Genomic DNA, 12,411 nt, shown 5'->3' on the forward strand with positions numbered 1-12,411 from the left:
TCGCCAAATGCCTTGATCGCATTTCACTGTTCCTCTTTCAAAATGAATGCGCTGTCAATATCTGTGAGATATGCCTAGTCACGTACTTATTAGCAGCAAGGCTAGCTAGCTATTATGTGTTTCAATGGATTTTTTGTCTAAGCGTTAGTAATGACCTATCAATAATGGTCTAGAGCGCTTCAGTTTAGACCTCCAATCCTCTGCAACATTCGTGTTGCACATACACAACTAACCGAGTCAATGTAGACATAAGAAAGTCGTGTATATAGCTTAAATCACATAAAATATGTCCCACTAAGCTCCCGAGACACCGCCATCTTGGTTCAATTTATAATCTATCTATCTAATCAACTCAAGCGTTGGTTGGTCATCTGTCCATTGTATAAAGCCCGCCCTGACAATTTGATTGGTCCGACAGAATCCTACCTTCTGATAACGCTCCCCAATTTGCAAATGTACTTAAGGAATTTCCCATTTTAAGGGCATGTATTCTATCAAAAGCAGTATTAGTCTTCAATATTTCATCCTTTTACTTTATTTATTCATTCATTTCTCAATTTTCAATCAGTACTTATACTGAATCCTTATTCGATGTGCACTGAGGATATTCTTTCATTTATTTTTGCAGACAGTAAACCTTGGTAATATTCAAGGTTAGAATAAATCAGCATGGGCCTGTTCCAACATAAGTCATGAGTGCAATCCAGGAAAATAGGATGTGTGTTGGATGATCTCATCAGCCAGGCTCAGGCTACTCAGAAGCATGACTTACGATTGTATTCAATCACCTCAGAATACTCTGGTGTCATAAAAAAAGAGATGAATCACACATCAAAAGCAAGCTCACATTACCCATACGAACAAAAGCAAGATAAGGGAACATTCACATTTTTACAGTAAATGTAGAAATGCAGTAGAAATGCAATGTGAAAGTGTTAAATAACAATTGCATTGTTCTGCTTCTTCAGTTACAGACTGCAGGAATGGAAAATCAATGTGAAAGTCAGCTGTATTCACTATACAAGAAGAGGACCATAATGTTGCACTACTGTAGCACTACCAGACCAGCAAAAATTCACAACTCTCCAATTATTGGAGGCTTACAATCACAATATCCACCCATTAAGATCAATCGCAATTATAGCATTAGACTAAAAGGAATGAACCTGACTTCTATGTGCTTTTAAATTGGCAGTTATCATGTGCTTGTAAGCCCTTGGATCCAGCGCATTTAATATGCATGGTCTGTGCCTTTTCTCAATTCATACTCATTAAGAATTCATTATACATTAACATAAGACATTTATCAGCGATACATTTTCTTTATCAGTGTGCTTCCAATACCAACATAATTTCCCATGATATCCAGGTTTTTTATTAACATGCCTAACATCGTTGTGTTAATTAGGTGCCAAAAGTCGGACAAATTGACACAATACCGCCATCTCCTGGATAACCACAAAAGCGCATTTTTGTCAATCAGATGTCTATGATTTTTTACGTTCACAATTAGTTATTTTGTGTTAATGCTTTCTTACAAATCTTCGGTGTTTAACTTTTACAAGATTATTTATCTAATAAGCAAACGTTGTTTGAAATTCTCAACTTTGCCGGTTTCTTCAACCCCTGTTAGGCTACCTGATATATCAGGTGTGTGTCGTCGCCCCCGCCGCCTACTGACACATGCTGGCCTCACTTCGGTGTCTGATCGTGCCGTTTCCTTTGTACAATGATAGCAAGGTCTGACGGATTATAAAGCAAGCAACAGGTGCATAGCTTTTAACGCCCGTTTCGTGTTACCAGAATTATTTGAATAGGTTTTGCAATGAGGGACCGTTTAGCAGAGCTGAACTTGGTAAGTTCGATAATTTGTCGGTTTTTCTACCTATAATTCGGCTAACTGAAATGCATGGCAAACTAGCCTCGTAACCACAGCCAAATAACTAGAACGTAACCTAATCCATATTTTAAACGAAGCCTTGCATAAAGACTTTCTCTGTAAATTACCGTTTTCTTCTGTTATTTAGTGTTAAGCAACCATTTAGCTCGCAAGGTGCTCAGTAACTGTAATATTTTCGGCAGCCTACAATCCGTAGCAATGATTAAATGAATATGTTTCTATCGTTAAAACTTATACCAAAGCCTTTTAAATTATTCTTTTTTAGGGCTGTGTCCCCCCCACCCCACCGGGTTGTTGTTGTTCTTTCTTATGTTAAATCATTTCCTGTTTTAATGTTTGCCATGTCGTGGGCTAGGTTTATATGCATACATAAATATTTGAATCTCATAATCATTCATGCAATGTCATAAATCATCCTTTCTAAATCAATGTTGTGTCAATGTCTCTCCCCAGAACAATAATTTACCAGGTGATGCCACGGACACCGAAGAGAACACAACGTATATGGATGAGTTTTTTAAAAAGGTAAACGAAACTACGAGTTGCTCTGAACTAAATTTGTATAGACAAATGATCTGTTTACATTGAAAGTGGGGTAAGGATGGTTGTTACTGTAGTGATTGTGTTAAATAACGAGCACCTTGTGTGTGTTCTCAGGTGGGAGAGGTCCAGATGCTTATTGATAAAATCTCCTGTCAGGTTGAAGAGTTGAAAAGGGCGCACAACACTATCCTGTCTGCTCCCAACCCAGAACTAAGTGAGCCAATTTTAATGTAGCGTCATCTGTTTTTTGTGGTACTTCTACTATGATTACGAATGACGATTTGACCTTAAACACATGCTTCGTTTAGACATCTGAGCCATCTAAATATTACCATTGATCAAACGTGGATCGAACTATAAACACTTTGATATGGTTAGGGCAGTTAAGTAAAGTGGCCTTGTGCTTGCCTGTCGTTAGAAACTAGACTCTTCTTTCCATCCCCTCTTTTCCTACAGAGAATAAACAGGAGCTGGAGCAGCTTAATAATGAGATCAGGAGGCATGCCAGCTCAGTTCAAATTCAGCTCAAAAGTAAGTGACACTGCCAGGAAACAAACCTCTACTGTTCCAGCACAATGTGCTGTAGGTGTCTAAGGGAATTGCTCTTGCCTCTTCGCCTCAAGGTATATGACACAATTTTCTATTTATTGTAAATATAACTCATGAAGGGTTTATGATTTGTGCCTTACGATTGATAATTCTCCTCCATTACTTCTCTCTCTTTCTCTTTCTCTTTCTCTCTCTCTCTCTCTCTCTCTCTCTGTCTCTCTTCTGTCAGATAAATGCACTTCCCTCTTTTCAGTGGCCTACCCATCTCATTGCTAGAATGCATTTGACTTGCAAAGCAGGTTGAAGGGGGAGAGCTTCCCCTGCAAAGAGCTGCCACAGACACATACACTTTATCATACACTTTATGTTCCTCAGATCAGTTTCACTAGGCAGTCCAAACAGTTTCTCCATTATTCACAGGATAGTAGAACACTGTATTCATAAATATTAGGGACTTGCTTGTGCTATTGTGTCTTAAAAGGGGTCTGTAGAGTACATCTGAAAGAGTACTTCCGGTAAAGTAGAAATAAAACAGTTGAAGTCTAATTTAATTGATCAAATAAAATGTATTCTAACACAATACACTGAGTGGAACAGCAACTCCATAATCCTTCTTTCATTGATCACTGATTTACCACATCATTATTTTCTGATTTGTGTAGACATTCAGACGTGCCAGCCTGAGGATGAAAACGCCAATACTGCCTCCGTGTGCCATCGCATTCAGAAAACACAGGTCAGACCACAACACTGCACTTGAATTTGTACTGATTCTGTTTGGGCATAAGGGTTAAAGGTCGCCTCATGTATGACAAGCACTGCATTCTCTCTTACTCCCTTTTCTCTGTGGGTTTTCTCTCTTTTTCTCCGTAGCACACAATGCTAGCACGTAGGTTTGTGGAGGTCATGACCACGTACAGCGAAGCCCAGGTGTCTTTCAGGGACAAGAGCAAAAGCCGTATCCAGAGACAGCTCGAGATCAGTGAGTAACATGTTGACCTCCTGCCTGCGCACAAGACAAAACACTCGGACACAAAGGAGTAGCCTGCTCTTTTCTAGCGGACTAAAAGGGCAGCTGGTCACACTGCTCAGTGAGTGGCGGTGAGCCACAGCTGGGAGGGCAGTGTGTGCCTCCGGGGCTCAGTCAGGTGCTCACCACACCAGGGAGCAGACGGCAGGCCACAGGACACCTGCATCGCCCGTCACCATGGACACGGCACACAAGAGAGCCAGGCAACCAGGGAGTTAAGTGTTTGTTTTCTGGTCATGTGACCAGGGCTGTTCACTTTCTCTGCTCTGGTGAGGAGGTTTCTCCTGTGTCTGCCTGTGAGAAGGATTCAACCTTTCCAGCAGGTGTGGGTTTCAGATTTCCCCATCTCAAATAATGATGTGAACATTCTAAAGAGAAAGTGATTGCTTGGTTGTCCATTGTATTGTGGTGTTGAACAATGCAAAATGACATTGTAGTGTGGTAAAGACCTGGCTGACTGATGGATTTGTTGTAATATGTTCAGAGGAAGTATTTTGGGGTTGGGTAAAAGCTTTACCTCGTTTAAAGAAAAGAGGATGTAAACATATACAGTCATTTTCAAGCACAGAGCTTATTTTACAGCTCATTAGACCTAATGCTTACTCTTCATTCATAATTAATTTTCACTTTCCAACTAAATTGCCTCTGTAGTTACACTGAGGTATTGGTAGAGCTAGTAGAAGTTTTTGCTTGAGTTTCAACCCCCAAATCCCTTAATGGAATATTAAAGATGATGGACACTCTCGCTCCTGGTATGTGGACACTCGTCCTATTTCCTGTGTTCAGGTGTTTCATCTATTGTTAGCAGGAGAATAAAAATCAAGCTCATAGCCATGCAATCTCCATTGACTAACCTTGGAAGTAGATTGGTATGTACTGTTCTGGAGAGCTCAGGGACTTTAAGCCTGGCATCGTCATAGGATGCAGACTTTGCCACAAGTCAGTTCGTGAAATTTCTGCCCTGCCAGATCTGCCTCAGTTAACTGCCGTTATTGTGAAGTGGAAGAGCCCATGAAGCGGCAGACCGCACAAACTTCCAGAGTGGCGCCTAAGTGCTGAAGGGCGTAGCACGTGAAAACGGCCTGTCCTCACTCACTTCAGAGTTCCAAACTGCCTCTGGCTGCAGCATCAGCACCAGAACTGTGCGCTGGGAGCTCCATGAAATGGGTTTCCATGGCCAACAGCTGCACTCAAGCCTGACATCGCTATCCACAATGCCAAGCGGCGGCTGTAGGGGTTCAAAGCATGCCTCCACTGGACCGTGGAGCAGTGGAAACGTGTTCTCTGGGGTGACGAATCAAGCTTCACTATCTGGCAGTTTGATGGACGAATCTTGGTTTGGCCAGGAGAGCGCTACCTACCAGAGACCGCTACCTACCGGATTGCCGGTGCCTTCTGTTTGGTGGAGCAGGTATAATAGTCTGGGGTTGTTCTGGGGGGAGAAGGGGTAATGGTCTGGGGCTGTTGGTTGTTCTGGGGCAGGGGCGAGGCCTCTTACTTCCTGTGAAGGGTAACGTTAATACTACATTTTAGACAATTGTGTGCTTTCAAATTTGTGGCAACAGTTTGGGGAAGGCCTTCTCCTGTACCAGCCTAACTGCTCCTGTGCACAAGCCAACACCCAAAAAGACCTGCACAGAGCCCTAACCTCAACCCTAGGTCTGTGCCTGGCCTCACAAATGCTCTTTTGGCTGAATGACGCATTCCAAAATCTTCATATTAATGCCCATGGTTTTGGAATGGGATGGTCAGGTGTCCACCATACAACATAGAGCCTGATGTATCTAACTTCAAGTGAGAAAAATACCAGACGTGTTTCTAGTAAGTAGTCCAATTACCACTGTATATACAGTACATATTTTACCTTGTGTCAAAACATCTCTTTGACTAGAAAAGCTATTTCAACTTGTCTCTGTCTCATCCATGTCTCTGCTATACACATTTAAAAAATTAACTTACACTTTTTTTCAACGGAGACATTCTTTTGTAAAAACCACTATGGATAATTTATATCATTGCACGGCCATTTTATGCCATGGACCAGTTGTTTAGAGTATTTCTATAACCTTCAGCTGGACGGGTGACCACAGATGAAGACCTGGAGGCCATGTTGCAAAGTGGAAACCCTGCTGTCTTCACATCTGATGTAAGTGCCAACTAAATAGCATAATTATGTTGGTGTCATGGAGCTTAGGGTCACTAGGTGGATAATTAATTTGCAGCTATCCTTCATTAAATCACTAATGATATTTAAACATTCACTTTACATGCCTCTTATTTGATTACAATGGATTAGGACAGGAAAAGGAGAAACTGATTTGAAATAAACATTTCTACACCGAACCACAGCTATCCACCATACATACAATGGTCTGCTATAGAGCTCACAGCTGACATTTTGCAAGTGCTCCATCCAGAAAAAGACACATGGACACCTCTTGAATTGAAACTCTTGATGTCAAAACAAACAGAGCTCATTGATCTTCTCACAGATCCTCTTAGATGCACAGATCACACGGAAGGCCATGAATGAGATTGAGTCACGGCATCAGGACATCCTTAAGCTAGAAGCTAGCATCAAAGAACTGCATGAGATGTTTATGGACATCGCTGTACTGGTGGAGACCCAGGTAAGATGGCATCTATTAAAAGCCTGCCATTTGCTGTGGCTTGGTGCGCTCATCTGACAGTTTTGCTTTACCTGCTTCTAACCACTAGGGGGAGATGATGAACAACATCGAGACGAACGTGAGCAGTGCATCAGAGTATGTGATTAGTGGGAAGATTGAGACCAAGAAAGCAGTGCGGTACCAGAAACAGGCTCGCAGGGTAAGGCTCTTCCCCAGTTTCCCCAGCCTTTTCAGAAGTAGTGTGGAGGAGCAGTAGCAACCGTTTCCAGGCGCCGACACTTATACTAATGTGATGATTAAAGGCCTGTAAGCCTAAAGAGGCCTTTTGTGATGAACTAAAAGATGAAAAGCTGTGAAGTTTCTGTAAGCTTGTGTTATAATTAGATGAATGACTGTAAATAAAAAAAAATATTTGTATCTGTATGCCTGTGATTTGCATTTTAAGTGTTTGTAAGAATTGTAATGCGACTAAAATAAACTATTGCTAAATATTTCTCAAATGGGGGTATATGAGTATGAGTGTGGACTGCAAGATTTATTTTGCTCAATGTGTTGTATGAATCCCTAACCCAGCTTGAATCTCTGCTTTTTGTTTTGACAGAAATATATCATAGTTGCCATTGTTGTGCTGGTCCTGCTTGCTGTTATCGCGCTAATCGTTGGTCTCTCTGTTGGACTGCCTAAGTCCTAATTTCATCTCATTGGCTCTCCATTTACTGGGGAAGACATCACCACAGTCCATCAGAGAAGACATTGGAAGCCCTCAAGTGTCAAGTGTCCCTTAACTTATAGCCCTTAAGTGTTAGACCTTACTTTCCCTATTCTTGCAGACACTCTAGTGAGATTCCAAATCCTAGCAGAATGATGAGACATCAGTAACAAATAGACATGAACATTCCTAACAACTTTATACAGACTGATTGATTGCATGTACATTCTGTTCGTCCTGCTTAGCAGTTATAATGAGTCAATTCAGGGCTCAGTCTTGGTTCAACCAGATCAGCACAGTAATGAAACAACTACCTCAGTTTGACAACAATGTGCATTTTCAGTTCCTAGTTTTCATTGTTCAGTCTGTAAAGACAAAAGACTTTGCACCTTACCTACGGAATATGCATCAAATTAAATAGTTGTGGTGATGACCTAGGTATGGCAAGCCAACCATTAAAATCTAGACTTTTTTAGACTCTCAGGATGGTTTCGCTCAAGGTGTCAACTTGTCTTATCCTGTTTACATTTCTATGTGGAATGTTTGCAAATGTCATCATTTGGCGACGGGCTCTTTCAATTATAGCAGTAATGTCAGTCGATATTTTCTTTTCTATCCTCACATTCAGTTGTGCCAAACATACTCATAATACGCAACCACTCCTCCATTTGTTAGTCTTTCTGCTTGGTGTTTAAACGCACTACAGTGATTCCGTCTTTGATATGATTAAGTTAGCTGTTATAGCATCTTCACATATTCCCATAGCAATGCTAAAGACCTTCTCATGGGTTTGGTAGTGATATTTGAAATATCCATTTTTCCTTAGATGGCAAACTTTCCTTACACATATCCTCCAAAAGAGGCATTGTTAATGACTGAAAATGAAACATGCCAGATAAGATCTGCTTTTTAACATTACGAAGCATGGGGCACAGCTTGTTGTGTACCTTGCGCTTTTGTGACTGTTATGGAAGTGATCCAGCTGAATGCTTGTATTGGTAAGACAACTTTGACAGTCCTTACACAATAGGATCCACAGCTTGTGTATATAGTTTGTGAAGATCTATACAAACGATGTGAATTTCATGAAAAAATAAAAAAGGTGTCCTTTTTGTTCAATGCAGTCAGCACACTCTTTGTTCTCACATCATTTCTTATATTCTCAGCTCTTGCACAGTTGCTATGGCTACTATGGTGATACTTCAGCCTCTTCCAGTGAACATGATAATGAGCTTTACAATGCATTGCAAAAATGGAGAGAGACAGAAGAAACCAGAACAAAAATCTTCTCCTACAACAACACGTGCTTCACCTGTACTTCCTCGATCTGGCATACTGGCAAATCCGGTGTCACTCTAGCTCTGACTCCACCCACGCAGGAAGTGGGTTTATTTATGGTGTCCCAGCCTGGGCATGGAGAGCAGGGCCGGTGAGAGACCTACTGGAGCTCTCCAGCCCCTCTATTTATACCTGCCGGCACAGCACACCTGGGCACTGGCCCAATTCAGCAGCATCCACCTTTCCTTTTTTTTTGCCAGTGTGCTTGGCTGACAAGAATGTGCTTTCAGTCATGCAAATCTGCTACCAGACTCATCAATCACATCTAAGTAGCTTTTCCCAGTGGAGTTTGTGATTAAATGAATTTACAAAGGAGTTAGAACAATATGGGGTTGATGGTGCATAAACAACCTTTGTGTTCTTTTTTAGCATCCTAAACAGCTTAGTTCAGTGCCCTGGGCGCTGTCAGATCAATCGGTGCCACCCAGAACTCCACTGTCTGCGCCCACGTCTAACGCAATCAATCCTGATTCTGGTTATGCTCTCCTGTTATAATCAATAACTGCTATGTGCATAGCATCAATTAATCATGTGCTATTTGTGTTTTCCTAATCCAAAGTTATTCTTACCATTGTGATTTGCATGGATTGTAAAAGCTTTGATACGTCATCAGTGCTAGAGATGACACAGCATGGTGTGACTTAACATTTCTACAGTGGGAGTTACTGGCAAGGCCTTGTTTACGTCTGCTGTTTTCTGCCATTCTTGCTCTCTGTCCATCTTTCCTTTCGCCCCACGCTCCCATATGGCCACACAGCAAGCAGCACCTGATGGAAGAGCGGCAGGAGAAAGAGGGATGAGTACAGAGAGAGAAAAAACAGAGGGAGAGATCAAGAACGACTTGCTCACTCACTATTTCCACTGTGTTGTGGCGAGATAAAAACAGACGCATACATACACACACACACACACAAATGAGAGCTGCAGCAGTCTGCATAAACACTCCTGCACCAGAACCATGGCGATGGAACTCACGGCGATGCCTCTGGAGGCACGACACACTCGCTCTCACTCTCATCTCGCTCCAGACTGGGACAAAGGGAAAAACACGCACATGGTTGATCTCTCCTTTTCCTCCCACTGCTCTTAACAGTGCCCTTCTTAGCATTTAGCAGCAAGACAGAAGAGGCCAGAAAACCTCTACGATACCTACAGTCCCTCGCAGAGAAAGAGAGGAGAGCAAAGAGTGCAGAAGAACCTGGCGCAAAGGTAAGGCATAGACAGGCCATAACATTAAATCTACATAAAAGGAAGAATTAGAAGAGTATAAAAGGGTGTATTAGTGGTGGTATTTCATCATTGTAAACATAACCTATTTTTGTTTACAGAAGATGTTCTGGCGCTTAGAGAACTGCCGTTGACAGACGAGTACCTCATGTTATTGAAAACACAAAAGGTAACATGGTGGTCAAAGGTGTAGATGACAGAACCATTGTGTATCTGGATTACACTACGAGTAATACAAAACCTGCTAAAATTGTGCAAGCTGAATTAGAGAAACACAAAAATGTCTTTTGTTGGCTTGGCAACTGTCAAGTTCCGCCAGAAATCTCTTCATTCGGTACATTTTGTTCACAAGTAAATGCTTTACACTGTGCTAAGGCATACTTTGTTATGTAGGAAAATACTACCAACCTGGTTTGCCTCTTACTGGATTTCCATGTCATTCTGAAATGAAAAATCTGAAATACTTACTGATTATGACACATGTAGTGACGTGACCTATCATGCAAAAAAAATGTTTTTTTGTTTATACAGCATGTCACAGGTTTTTGGTGCATTGAAGTGCCTCAGGGTGTTCTCCCTCACTCTCTCTCTCCTCTCTCTCTCTCTCTCCTCTCTCTCTCTCTCTCTCTCTCTCTCTCTCTCTGTTGTTGGGTAGTTGTCACTCACAGGCAGATGCTGCTCCCCGCTGGGTCAGATGACATCGCTGTTGACTGGCCGGGCTCCGGGAGCAGTGGTACACTTTGGGCAGGTGCAATCTGAGGTGGGTAGTAAGCCGTGATGATCAGTCTCAGGGACACAAGAGGGATTCAGGGAGTAGTGCTGGAATTTGTAGTCTTTTTGTAATGTCAACAATCTGCTCTAAATTGTGTTTTTGCTTCATTTAGAGATGTTTTCTTGTTTAAAAAGAACTATTATCAAAATGACCATGACTTAACATATGTATATGCTAATATGAATATGAAAAATACAGTATATAAACGGCACCAATGGCATTATAATGCCATCTGCTGTTCTGTTAGAGGCAGGGTACAGTTGCTAAGTAATGTATAAAAGCATTTTAATTTACTTGTCAACTTGCCAGAATTGAAAGTGTTATTTTTCCTAAACAAACCCAAATGGCTACAGTATAGCCCAGTTGTAGACACAAAGCAGTTAGGCAGAAGGGAAGATGAAAAATTTGCTCCAGGTAATTAACCAGTTTAAGACGCTCCTGGTTGACTGATTTGCTTCCATTTTTATGGGTCATTGGTTTTTCTGTTTTGCCCATTGGTTTGTCTCTTCATGTTCACCAGAGCTTCACCAACAGTTTCCCAGAAGCCGGCTGTCACCTAAGCACTTGTTTAGTGGATGCTGTCTCTTCTAATGCTGCATGATTGTGAGGGGATTGTGGAATGGGATTTTGTTTGCTCTGCATTTGAATCAGCAGAAAGAAGCTGATCCAACAGCCCTTCCTGTCTTTGTAGTACTCTGACAATTTAATCCGCCGCTCGCCCTCTTATGTAAGGGAGTAGCTCACATATTGATAATCCCAGGTCATAGTTGGCTGCCACCGCTCTCAAAGTACCAGTCTCGTAGACCTCTGGCACTGCGCAGCAGGACAATGCTGACACGCAGTCCATGAACACAGCTAGGTACACTGCATGGCGCCATGGAGGTTGATGTCTAAAGAGCTCTAAAAGGTGGGTGGAAGGGAAGGACTATGGCTAGATGTTTTTTTTTGCTGTTTTTTAAAACTGTTTTTGTTGTTGTTGTTTGTTTGTTTGTTTGTTTGTGTGTATGTGTGTCTGTGTGTAAAGATTGTGATGAAGGGCCGGGGTCAGAGGTCCGTTGATGTAGAGGAGCTGCTTCGGCAGTCTCAGGGCGAGTTGCTGTGGATACAGAGACAGCTGTCAATCATCTCAGCCAGAAATGCTCGGCACACGCGGGCTAAAGACAGGGTGAGTCTTTGAAAAGCATTTATCTTGGAGAATTCATCAGAAAAATGTTCATTGTAATACAGCATGGCAATAAAATGTATGATTCTGAGCAACACCATGGAACAATTTGCCACTTTTTGAAGTACATTTTATAGGCATCAAGTTTTGGTATGATCTTCAAATGAATTTTGACTATATTTGGTGATGTGAAGGACAAATAAACACACGTACCATTTCCACTAGCCATCCAGGATATGCACTATGTAATTCTGTGTTCCAGGCCAGCACTGCAAAAATGTAAGAAAAGCATTCACAGCACGGTATTGCCAACTGGGATGTTTGCAAGCAATTATCAGTGTCAACTGTGCTGTTGGAGGTGGTTTGTGAGGTTTTTACATGTCTTTCAGGTAGTTGGCTTGCTACTTTCAGACCAAACTCCTTACGGCTGTTTTAGTTTTAAATGGAGCATGTTTTTCATTGCCACGAAGATGTAATACACACACATGTGTAGTTTTGAACTTGTTCAGGAGAGGGCAGCCTTACACTCCATTCAAATCCTGTCACTAACA

General features: G+C 41.8%; 2 protein-coding genes across 2 annotated transcripts in view; both read left to right on the plus strand.

Moving 5' to 3' along the window:
- Positions 1-1,825: 1,825 nt before the first annotated feature.
- On the plus strand, positions 1,826-7,343 carry LOC308371956 (syntaxin-2-like; the record flags this gene model as incomplete). The annotated part of the gene is made up of 10 exons (XM_080847026.1): positions 1,826-1,855; positions 2,354-2,425; positions 2,558-2,657; positions 2,900-2,974; positions 3,655-3,728; positions 3,866-3,974; positions 6,095-6,168; positions 6,515-6,652; positions 6,741-6,851; positions 7,254-7,343. 10 exons carry the CDS (start codon positions 1,826-1,828, stop codon positions 7,341-7,343), a joined length of 873 nt encoding a protein of 290 aa, XP_080703152.1.
- A 4,320-nt stretch (positions 7,344-11,663) lies between these two features.
- The window catches only part of rimbp2a (RIMS binding protein 2a), a gene marked incomplete at its 3' end in the record, with an annotated part of 56,619 nt that continues 55,871 nt past the window's right edge, over positions 11,664-12,411 (plus strand). Inside the window, exon 1 of the mRNA XM_080848132.1 lies at positions 11,664-11,863. Coding sequence (XP_080704258.1) covers positions 11,729-11,863 — 135 coding nt within the window. The 5' untranslated portion in view covers positions 11,664-11,728. The remainder of the gene's footprint in view (positions 11,864-12,411) is intronic.

This window comes from Sprattus sprattus (genome assembly GCF_963457725.1).
Source record: "Sprattus sprattus genome assembly, chromosome: 11".
Taxonomy (NCBI): Eukaryota; Metazoa; Chordata; class Actinopteri; order Clupeiformes; family Clupeidae; genus Sprattus; species Sprattus sprattus.